The 12,763-nt window shown below is 39.6% G+C and overlaps 1 protein-coding gene across 7 annotated transcripts in view; it reads right to left on the bottom strand.

Moving 5' to 3' along the window:
- Nucleotides 1-12,763, bottom strand: part of kmt2e (lysine (K)-specific methyltransferase 2E) — a 94,322-nt gene that overhangs the window by 46,483 nt on the left and 35,076 nt on the right. For all 7 annotated transcript variants that reach the window (XM_052033944.1, XM_052033946.1, XM_052033942.1 and 4 more), the window contains exons 4-6: nucleotides 11,621-11,850; nucleotides 7,050-7,130; nucleotides 6,896-6,954 (exon numbers count right to left, since the gene is read on the bottom strand). In XM_052033944.1, the coding sequence (XP_051889904.1) occupies nucleotides 6,896-6,954; nucleotides 7,050-7,130; nucleotides 11,621-11,850 (370 nt within the window). The remainder of the gene's footprint in view (nucleotides 1-6,895; nucleotides 6,955-7,049; nucleotides 7,131-11,620; nucleotides 11,851-12,763) is intronic.

A 12,763-nucleotide genomic window follows, 5' to 3' on the forward strand; every position in this document is an offset into this window, starting at 1 on the left:
AGTAAACCATGGAAGATTCCAATGGTTTAAAACTCAGTAAAATAGTACTGAATTTTGCAAGCTTATTTAATAAATCAGTACTCTTCCATATTGAACTCTACTTGAAAGAAACACTAAACATAGCAAGGATGCAGAATGTAATTTTCTGGGAGACTTCAATCTCCATCATAAAGGGTGTGGCATGGCAACACCACTACCGACCAACAGTCTGCTGGAAGAACTCAATGGATCGAGCAGCAATTTGGGGGGGGTGGGGGAGGGGATGGAAATTCTAGTACCTTGAAAAGGTATAAAAACCTGATTGGACAATTTCAAATTGGAGATGAGATGGTATTTTGGAAGGAAAGGAATGAGAGCAAGAGTTTTGAGGATGTGGTTAAAGAGAGCAATTTTGAGACATAATTGAGGGCAGGGCAACGTTTAAACTGTTGGCTAACATGAATGGGAACCAGGAAAACAAGTTGAGAGACCGGTTTAGTGGGAAATGAAACAAAACAAAAGCAAGAAAAAGGCGAGCTTGAACGAACAAGAGGAGAGAAACTTTACAGATAGAAAGAGGTGGCAGACTAACAACTGAACCTCACATAAATATTGCAGGAAATTAGAATTTTGAGTGCGTTTTTACTAGATTAGATATGCAGTTTCCTGTTATGGTGCTAGGACAAAGTTAACAAAAGTACAAATCAAACCCACAATGATTAAAATATTTGCAGCACTCAGGAAACTTTTCCTCACAGTCATGAAGTGATATTATAGTGTGGTGAATAGAACCAAAAAAATGAAGTGGAAGTGACGCTGGCTAGGACACAAATTGGGAGAGGTGGGTTGGGGGTGGCTGGTGAAAGAAAATTATAAGGACAAGTCACCTCATGACATATGCCTTTTCTGTTGCTTTCCTTCTACCAAGGTCAACAGGGCTCTCAATCAGTCTCCTGCACTTCTTCTCCTATCTCTTCTCCTCCCAGCCAGAGCAAGGATGAGGTTGTTCTTGTCCTTACCTTCTACTCCACCTGCCTCAATGGATCATGCTCTTTAATTTCCACCACCTTCAACAAGATTCCATTATTAGATACATTTTCTCTTCTGCTACCTTACGGCATTTTGAAGGGACCATTCCCTCCTTGAAACTCTGGTTCGCTCTTCCCACTTTTTCCCATGCAATAGAGTAGAGGCACTACCCGCCCTTTTACTTGGTCCCTTCCCACTATCCAGGGACCCAAATGGTTCTTCCAGGTGTTACGTACCAGCAACAAAAGAAACACACTGAGTCATGTAGAAGTGTTAGAAACTATTTTATTAATAACTACTTATGGTAAGGAAGAAAAGAAAATAAAAATGTTAGATATTAAACATTAATCCCCAAAACTAAACTCGAAGTGTGTGTGTGGCAAATTCCCAAACTCCAAGCCCTGGAATAATTCTCAAAGTTCAGTTCAGCAAGCAATAAGGTGAAACATGAGCAAAGGCTTTGGAAAACCACCGTTGACTGAAGAGAAAATGTAGAGAGAGAATAGAGAGAAATTACGAAATCTAAATGTTCCACGATGGAACCTACAGGACACCTCCGTCACTGATGATCTCCACTGCTTTGTTCTGAAGTATCTGCCAGCCCGAAAGGCATTCGAGACATGGCCATCAACAGAAATACCTGTTTCCTTCTACAGGTTAACGACAAAGTGGACTCCACTGGATTATTCCAAAAATCCATATGTGGATTGTAGTGACAGACACAGTTATTGTTTGTCATCCATCGATACAGAGACCAGCAGGCAGTGTCTCCCTCTTCCTCGCTCTCTTTTCTGACTGAACCAAAACGTCAACACATCATTATCTTCTGTTGTCGTAATGACGCTACACACACTCACACTACTGTACTATGTCTTAAAGGGACATTCACCAAAAGTAACCTAATCCGTAACACAGGTGAACCAGCAATTCACTTGTTCTTCCAATTTAATGTCTAGCAACAGGTGTTCATAACGTCACTCCCTCTACACTGGATAAACCAAACATAGATGAGGTACTTGCTAGCAGAACACCTCCAATTATGTCTGTAAGGGTGACCCTGAACTTTCACTGTCACTTCAAATCTCCATCCTATTTCCACTCAAGACTCATTTGCCCTTGGCTTTCTACGATGTTTCAACAAAGCCCAACATAAGCTCAAGGAATAGCACTTCATCCTCCATCTAGGCATGTTGCAGCCCTCAGGACTCTATTTAGAGTATAATCATTTTAAATAACTAGCCTTTCCCATTTGTGTTAGAAATGCCCAGTTCTGATGCAAGATCATTCACTTGTATCATCAACTCAAAACTTTCTCTCTCCAGATCTGCTGAGTATTTCCAGCATTCTCTTTTAATTTCAGGATTTCTGACTGTCATGTGCTACATCCCACAGTTCCAAAGTACTGTTTGTTTGTTTTGTCCCCCTCTCTAAACGCCCTTATTTATCTTTTTATAATCCTCCAGACAGATCAGCCATAGTTAACCAGGTGGCACCAAAAGTATTGCGTAACCTGGATATCTTTGTCTCTACCCTCTCACGGATATTCAATTAGTACCCTCCAACCCAAATCCTTCCTACAGCTTTAAACATGCTTTTTTTCCCCTCATTTTTCCAGTTCTGATGGAGAGTCATAGACTTGAAACATTAATCTATTTCTCTCTTCACAGATGTTGTATAAACTGCCAAGTATCACCAGCATTTTTTATATTTACCACATGATATGCACAAGTTATTCTTCAGTATCCTTCAGTTCAAAAAAGTTTGCACGTGTGATGAAAATATGAATTCATAAAAACGGTGAGGGTATAGGAAAATTTGGGACTTTAATGGACAATGGCACCAGTTGTTTACCTCCAATAGTGGAAAATTAAGGATTAGAAGACACTGGAGGTTAATTCAAGAGAATGTATTGTAATAGTCAAATTCCAATCTAGTCTGGAACAGAAATAAAAACATAAATAGAGGGGAAACCAAAATGAATGGAAAACTGACAGAATGAAAATATTTTAAAAATTATAAAACTTGATAATTCCCTAAATGCAGAAATAAGACTGAACTGCTAAAATAGTTCACATACTTGAGCCAAGAATGTTGTATTTCAATTAAGAATGCAATTCAATTCAATTTGTTAAAAAGTGCTTAGCTTTAAAATCCATCTGTAATTTTCTACGAGTTCAAAGATAATCTATGTCCAAATGCTGCAAGTATATAACAAACAAAAATAACCAGGAAGCTAAGGGAAATACAAGTGGCAGGGTAACATAACTTGACTGGAAATTCCAGTGTTTCACAACTCATATTATACCTCAATCTACTGAACTTGCTTGCCGATTTCTGAGTGAATCATTAACACCTTGGTATTTTTCCAGCATGATCTGCCTCAATGACATGGCAAAGTCCCCAAGAGTACTAGGGCAGAGTGCAAATCGTCACCTTATTAGTGGAGTTCATTCACTGAAACTGATCTAGCTTTTTCAAAATAACAATCATTCCTCACGAATCTAACAGCAACTTCCCATCCATGAAATCCAACTGTCAGTGTTTTGCCACATGGGCAGGAACTTGGGTTAACTACCATAACAGGCTACAAGACAAAGTCGGGCTGCATAGCTAACAACAGCGCATCCCTTCCTGATGAACTTAACGCATTCTATGCACATTTTGAACAAAAGGGAAGTGGATTGTCACCATCCACCCTGACAGCCAATGCAGCTGAACCTGTGATCACAGTGGAGGACATAAGATCAGTCTTCCGGAGAGTGAACACGAGGAAAGCACCTGGCCCAGATGGTGTCCCAGGCCGTGTGTTCAGATCTTGTGCTGACCAGCTGGCAGAAGTATTTGCGGACATATTCAACCTCTCCCCGCTTCAATCTCAGGTTCCCTCCTGTTTTAAGGAGACCACTATCATCCCGGTACCAAAGAAAAGCAAGGTAACGTGCCTCAATGACTACCGACCAGTGGCTCTGACATCCACCATCATGAAGTGCTTTGAGAGGTTGGTCATGGCACGCATCAACTCCAGCCTACCGGACAACCTGGACTCACTGCAATTCGCCTATCGGCAAAACAGGTCTACAGCGGATGCCATCTCCCTGGCCCTACACTCAGCTCTGGAGCATCTGGACAATAAAGACACATACGTTAGACTATTGTTTATTGACTACAGCTCTGCCTTCAATACAATAATTCCACGCAAGCTTGTCACCAAACTCTGAGACCTAGGACTCAATACCTCCCTCTGTAACTACCGCAATCAGTGAGGATAGGCAACAATACCTCCGGCATGATTATTTTCAACACTGGTGCCCTACAAGGCAGCGTCCTCAGCCCTCTACTCTACTCCCTATACACTCACGACTGTGTGGCCAGATTCTGCTCTAACTCCATCTACAAGTTTGCAGATGATACCACCGTTGTAGGCCGTATCTCAAACAGCGATGTCGGAGTACAGGAAGGAGATAGAGAGCTCAGTGGAATGCTGTCATGACGATAACCTTTCCCTCAATGTCAACAAAACTAAAGAGCTGTTCATTGACTTCAGGAAAGGGGGCAGTGTACATGCACCTGTCTACATCATTGGTGCTGAGGTCGAGAGGGTTGACAGCTTCAAATTCCTGGGAGTGAACATCACCAACAACTTGTCTTGGTCAAATCACGTAGATGCCACGGCAAAGAAAGACCAGGGTTGTCTGGCCCCGCCCACCACAAGCGATTTTTGGTAGCGCCTCTACTTCCTCAGGAGGCTAAAGAAATTTGGTTTGTCCCTTTTGACTCTCACCAACTTTTACCGATGCACCATAGAAAGCATCCTATCTGGATGTATCACAGCTTGGTACGGCAACTGCTCTGCCCTAGACCGCAAGAAGCTGCAGAGAGTTGTGGACACAGCCCAGCGCATCACGGACACCAGCCTCCCCTCCTTGGACTCTGTCTTTACCTCTCGTTGCCTTGGTGTAGCAGCCAGCATAATCAAAGACCCCACCTACCTGGGACATTCTCTCTTCTCTACTCTTCCATCGGGTAGAAGATACAGGAGCCTGAGGGCACGTACCACCAGACTTAAGGACAGCTTCTACCCCACTGTGATAAGACTATTGAACGGTTCCCTTATACAATGAGATGGACTCTGACCTCACGATCTACCTTGTTGTGACCTTGCACCTTATTGCACTGCACTTTCTCTGTAGCTGTGACACTTTACTCTATGCTGTTATTGTTTCTTTTTACCTGTACTACATCAATGCACTCTGTACTAACTCAATGTAACTGCACTGTGTAATGAATTGACCTGTACGATTGGTTTGTAAGACAAGCTTTTCACTGTACCTCTGTACAAGTGACAATAATAAACCAATACCAGTATTTATGATATAATCTTACCGGAAAAATCGTCAAAGGAAATGCAAGCAATATTCTCCTTTGATTTTAATGGAAGTGAAAGGCTAGAAAAGTTTGATAATTTAAAAATAATTTCAGCTGGGTTGTGAGTTTAAAAGCTCTTTAAAACATTTTAAAGATTTATGAATGCTTTTGAAGGTTCTTAAGTGTCTCAGAGACATATTTAGCGTTTTTAAGCAATCGAAGCATTTTATAGCTCTGGCTGTTAATTTTTCCAAAGTATCTAGGTTGTGCATGGTTTAGCCAGCCCACTTCCTGCTTTGTTCTCACCTTCAGGCCCTTAGGATGCATTAGACTCCACTATGGAGAATCTTCCCATCGTTTTAGCTCATCACTGCCCAGAAAATCTGCCAAATCAGGTTTGTTCACAGAATCAATTAAATGTCCGATTTATTTGAATAAATTCTATGTCCAGGTTCTTAACTCCATGCAAACCTCCAAACTTCTGGAGATAAGCTCACACAAGTTGAGCGGTGCAGCAACAACAACCTCTCGTTCAATGTCAACAAGACTAAAGAGCTGATTGTTAACTTCAAGAAGAGGAAGGAGGCTGAACATGCGCCAGTCTACATTGAGGGAAATCGGCGGTGGAGAGAGTCAGCAGCTTTAAATTCCTGAGCATTAACATATCAGATGACCTGTCTTGGGCCCAGCACATAAGGAAAGCGTGCCAGTGTCTTTACTTTCTTAGGAGGTTAAGGAGGTTTGGTTTGTCACCGTAAACTCTAACAAACATCGACAGATGTATTGGTGAAAGTCTCCTGACTGGTTGCATCATGGTCTGGTACAGCAATTTGAATGCACAGGAATGTAAGAAGCTGCAGAAAGTAGTGGACTCTGCCCAATACATCAATAGGTACATTCCTCTCCACCATTGGTAGTATCTACAGGAGGTGCTGCCTCAAGAAGGCAACACCCATCATCAAAGATCCCCACCATCTGGGCCATTCCTTCTTTTCGCATCTACCATTGGGCAGGAGGTACAGAGCCTGAAGTCCCATACCACCAGGTTCAAGAGCAGCTACTTCCATTCAATCATTTAGTTCTTGAACCAACCAGCAAAACCCTAATCACTACAGCTTAGCAACACCATGATCACTTTGCACTAAAATGACATTTTCCATTTTTATTTCCTCAGTAATCATTTATGACTAAAACTAAAGGTGCATCTTTAAATACTACAAAATTCCAAATTCTTAAACCTCAGCAATGTTCAAAGACCTCACAGATGCTGTTCTTAAGTGGCCAGTTAGAGTTATACATTTGGTCTTCAGACAACTACACAAGTCCCCAAGTTTGAGGTTGCCGACAGAACTCCAACAATACAAAAATATCTCACTGCATGGTGTTTGAATTTCAGGTTGAAAATTTTGAATATTCAACTTGTAGATTGCCTGTGTTTTTCTTCTGTCGCTGATTCACAAAGTTCCATCAATAAAAATCTTTATTATATAATACAGTTGACATCTTACAGATTCACACTTACCTGACATATTTTCTCTTTTCCTTGTTTGTAACAACATAGCTCTGTCTCTATCCAAACTCCTGGAAGAATAATTACAACATTACAGGTTTATGAAACTTATCAATAAAATCTTGAAAATATTATAAAAAATTTTCATATTATACACTGTACATACCGAGGCTGACAACGATCACACAGGTAGGTTTCTGGAATATGCTGCCTGTCGATACCCATGCAATCTATATGCTGCCACACACTGCATAAAATAAAAATTAAAAGGATCAGATCAAGTCAAAAAAACCTGCTGCAACAAAAAAATTACAATTAATTATATAGGCATTTTATTTCAAGTCATTACCTTCATTGTTCATATGAACTGCTGTAATGCAAACCAACCGATTATTAACTTTTGTTCTTTTTTTTGTTAAAAATAAATTGAGAAAAACTTTTATATACACCTTATGTATGAAATAATGACAATGCAACCTGGTAGCATTGTGTAAAACTGAAGAAAAAAAACTTAAAATAATTCACTGTGTTAATTTAGGGTTTAAAGCATAAACCAATAGGGTTCTAGAAGAGCCACTTTTCATTCTTTTTTTTACATATTTCAGATTTTTTTTTAGGAACATTCACATATAAATCAACAAGAAAAAGTCAGCTAAAATGAGAAAAACTGTTAAGATTTGCATCATAAAAGAATGGAAAATAACTAACCTTTAACAAAGGAACTAATGAAATCTTAGAATAAATGTTATGAGGGAAATGTGCAAAAATGTTAACTCATCTCACTGAAATGAACAGAAATATGAAATTCAAAGAAAAATAATGTTTTTGCTTGGCTGTTCATACAACCTCTGCATTATTTTTTCTGTGCCATCAGATTCATTAGTCTTTTTCACTGTCAGGACTTGCGTTTAAAATTCAGATTTAAATCTGTTTAAATGTGCAAGTCATATTTTTAATGCACAGTAAATACACAAAGTAAGTAATTTGCTTTGAAGTCTAATCTTCTTTTAACTGTCAAACTAGCTGGCACAGTACTTATAAGGAAAAATATGAATTTCTGTTCTTTCACAAGCTAAATGAGGTTTAAATATTCTTGAAACAGACAATGTTTAACATAACATATCACAGATTAAATTGTTTCTTATTACGTATAATAAACATTAATTTAGAGTACTGAGGGAAAAATATTCGAATAGTTAGAGTTGCATCTTGCTCAAAGGAAGATGGCTATGGCTTTTGGAAGTCATTCATTCCATCCCAACAACATTATTGCAGGAATTTCTCAAGAGATGGCCCTTGGCCCAACCATCTTCAACGGCATGAGTCTTTCCAAAAACGGTGTTGTTCTGCGCAAGGTTCAATTCCATTTCCAACTCCTCAGCAATGAAGCAGTCCATATCTGTGTGCAGTAAGACCTAGACAATATTCAGGCATGGACTTCGAATACTGACTGCCAGTTCTATTCTTTCTAACAAGTGGAAAAACACTCTGAATCTGTTCTATCAAAACCTTTCATAATTTTGAAGTAGTGAAATGAACATGAAGATTCAAATACAACATCAGGCTATCTCACCAACTACCAATAACATATTCCGGCATCCTAGAAATACTTCCAAGGTTCTGCACAAGCTCCTGATGCAATGCTTACCTCCAACCCTGTTGCTTGGGGTTTGCTTCTCCAAACACAATTCTTTCCTATTCATTCTTCATACATGTCCAAAATCCCTTTGCAGCGCTACCAGACATGAAAAATTCCACACCGTGCTCCCAAATCTAGAAATGCCCAAATACTTCCGGATCACAATGACTGTAGCAAGTGGGTCAACCCAGTTCTTCCATTTTCCTTCTCTTGTGATTCTTTTCAGGACCTCCTCAATTATTGCAAGACTTCAAAATTACATGCCAGTATTGACAAATCCAAGGTCTATTTTTCAATGTTCTCAGAACCCAGGGCCACCCATAAGTGAATAAACCGCCTTTAATTCACTGTTGCAATTCCAAGTACATCAACTAGATACTGTTTTTTAAATTCTTCGCATTTCTGTGTGATTACTGTGAGTGCTTCTATAAACAGGCTGCAGACCCTTCATCAAAGTCGGGCACTATTGCTGTCATCAACGCATCACTCCCCAATGAGCTCAATGCATTCTAGGCATATTTTGAACAGAAGGTCAGTAAAATGACACCACCTGCCCTGACAGTCTCTGATGTACCTGTACCCTTGGTTGCTGTCTCAGATGTCAGTTCGGCCTTCCTGAGAGTAAACCTGCGGATAGCGACCGGCCCAGATGGAGTCCCCGGCTGTGTCCTCAGATCCTGTGTGGATCAGCCGGCGGGAGTATTTACAGACTCCAATCTGAGGTTCCCACCCACTTTAAGAAGACCATTATCATCCCGGTGACAAAGAAAACTAAGGTAATGCGCCTTAATAACTACCACCCGGTAGCTCTGACATCCACTATTATGAAGTGCTTCGAGAGGCTGGTCATGGCACACATCAACTCCAGCATCCCAACAACCTTGACCCACTGCAATTTACCTACCGCCGAAACAGGTCCATGGCAGACACCATCTCCCGGACCGTACACTCATCTCTGGAACACGTGGATAACAAAAACACCCACGTCAGAGTTCTATTTATTGACTATAGCTCTACCTTCAATACCATAATTCCAAACAAACTCATCTCCAAACTCCTAGATTTGGCACCCCCTTCTGCATTTGGATCCTTGACAACACTGCAATCAGTAAGGTTAGGCAACAACACCTCCTCCATTATTATTGTCAACAACTGTGCCCTCCAAGACTGCATCCACAGCCCTTTACAAATATACATGCACCTTGGCATTGCTAAATTCTGCTCTATTTACAAGTTTGCAGATGACACTACCAAAGTCCGCTGTATCTCAAACAATGATGAGATGGAATAGAAGCAGACAGAGAACCTAGTGGCATGGTGTCAAGACAACAATCTCTCCCTCAATGTCAGCAAAACAAAGGAAATGGTCATTGACTTCAGGAAGCAGGGTTGAGTACACGCCTTCGTTTGTATGCATGATGCTGAGGTGGAAGTGGTTGAGAGCTTTGAGTTCCTAGGTGTAATTATCACCAATCTGTCCTGGTCTAGCCACATGGATGCTACAGTCAGGAAAGCACACCACCATTTCTACCTCCTCAGAAGGTTAAGTAAATACGGCATGTCTCCGATGACTCTCATTAATTTTTACGGATGTAGCATAGAAAGCATCCTATCTGGATACATCACAGCTTAGTACAGCAACTGCTCTGCCCAAGAAGAGGCCCTTACACTTTATTTGTCTACCTCACTGCACTTTCTCTGTAACTGTAACACTATATTTTGCATTCTGCTTTCCTTTTTACTACCTCAATGTACTTGTGTATGGAAAGATCTGTCTGCGTGGCATTGTAAACAAAAACTTTTTAACTGTATCTCAGTACATGTGACAACAATAACAGAATTTCAATTCCTATTATTCTTTGTGATCATAATACATTAAGCACCATCTACTGGATTATGGGCAAGCTCGAAGTATTTTAAACATCATCAGTATTGTTTTAATTAAAATATCTGCAATTTACTAAGGGGCTTCGCTATAGGAGAGGTACCAATCAAAGATTTACCAGAACAGTTTCAGGAATGAGAGATGTCAGCTGAAGGTTACAATGGAGATCTGAAGCAGTTCCCATTGGTGTAAAGGAAGTTGAAAGGAAATTTGATGAAGGTGTCAAGATCATAACATGACTGGATACACCAGACAAATAAAAACTGTTCCCACGAGTTGATGGTACATAGATTAGAGGATACAGATTTAAGGCTTTGTATGGGATACAGGAGATTGTGAAGAAGAACCTTTTTTAAATGCAGTGATTGGCAATGGCCTGGAATGCACTGCCTTACAAGGGTGCTGGAAGTAGACGAAATTAGGTTGGGCAAAACAGAAATTAACTTGCAGGATGGGCAGAAAAGGAGGATGGGAGAGACCAGACTGCTCTTTAGAGAGGAAGCATAGACTCAATGGGCCTCCTTCTGTCATTACTACTATAAGCTGTCAGGATATTTATTCCCTATTAGAAATAGTCAACATTACTCCTACTAACCTGATTCTCTTCAGCTGCCAATATTTCAATCTCACTCAAAAATTTCATCAGAGCTAACCAAGCCCATACTGGACACATCATTACTGAAACTCTGTTCTATTTATTATCCTCAGTGACAATTCTACTACCAGAGTCACAATTATTATTGATTAAAACCATATTGTTACCTGCAACAGAGGTGACTGCTTCTAGATCAGAACCACTATCAGACTTATCCTCATCAATTATTGAATGGAACTCTCAGCTTTCTCAGTAATTTTCTTTTCATTTTTTCCAATATTTCAATTAATTGACTATTATTATTCTGGTACAAACATTCACATAGCTTTGATGCTCAAAGCAACTAACTAAATCACTACTATCCTCCATGCAGAAATTTCAGCAGGAGAAACTGAATGGTGAATGGGAGTTTTTCCAATGTACACCATACAAAATAGGTATGCTGAGGCTAATAAGGCCAGCTCAGACAGTATATATTTGACACATTCTTAGTTTGTATGGCTAAAAAAAGATAAATGTTCCTTTGGAGGAATGCAAAAACATCCTTTCAAGCATAAAACTGTGATGTTAAGGAAAGATACAGATAAAAGGCAAGGCTTAAAATCTTGCAATCTTTACCTGCATTTGTCACAACAGATCATGTATCCATCGTCATGGGTGAACCCACAGATGCATCTAGTAATATCTGTCCCGTAACTTCCATCCTCAGAAGTGCTGATCGTGGTGGCACTGGAGGTCTCATCAAAATTAGCAGTAGTGAATATGCTCACGTCATTTTTTCCTATCACAACTGCTGGAGGAGGGGATGCTGGGGGTGTTGGTGGAGGACGAGCACCATAATTATGGTCCTGCAAATGAAAAAGTGAAATTTCATTGTACCCAATTCTAATATTATTTTTCCATATTATTTTGATAAATTACATGTGTAGAAACTAGTTAAGTTTCTATTCAGCACCATCACTATTCCTTGGACCCAACAAATGAACAGCAAATCTTGTGTATAATTTCAAACATCAAATCAACCTTGTAACTTAAACTGATATTGTTAACTACTGTGAAATAACACATACAAACCATCAGCTGGTAAATTTTTTCAGTGGTCAAAACTGTAGACTAAGTCAGCCACTTACCACCTCATCTGCTACATAAGCCATCTTCTAAAAACTTCGTTTCTAACAGATCCCAAAACAGCAGATACATCATTGCACTTTGTTCATCAAAACAGTCAAAATTATTGTTTACCCACAACATCAAAATTATCCCATCAAGAACTTTTATCAGCATAATCATCAAATTAGCATCTACAGAACATTTAATTGTTATGAAACAATGCAACTACACCAAAAATATATTCTAACAGCTTGTCTGTGTATCTGTTCAGATGCAGTTTTAAAAACTACTATAGGATGTTTAGTAGTAGGCTGGTCTATTCAAATTATGTTGGGCCTCATTTCCTGTACTGGTGAGAAAATAACTGACTTTGGGAGGAATAGGATTCAGTTAAGGGATGTGTAAATGCATATTAGAGAGTTTTTTTTAAGCTGAAAAGGCTGACAATTAAAGAAAAACTGACAAATTGGGGTGCAAGAGAGAATAATTATATTCATGATCACAACTCTGTCTTTATCTGACATCCCAAGATGCAAACTTCATATCACTGTATAACAATGACTGCTTTTCCTTCTTAATACTTTAATTTGCTATGTTAGTGAGAATAATGGAGCCGGGCAGAGTATTTGAAGTATCACATTCTGAAGCATT

The sequence above is a fragment of the Pristis pectinata genome, chromosome 19 (genome assembly GCF_009764475.1).
Source record: "Pristis pectinata isolate sPriPec2 chromosome 19, sPriPec2.1.pri, whole genome shotgun sequence".
Lineage (NCBI taxonomy): Eukaryota > Metazoa > Chordata > Chondrichthyes > Rhinopristiformes > Pristidae > Pristis > Pristis pectinata.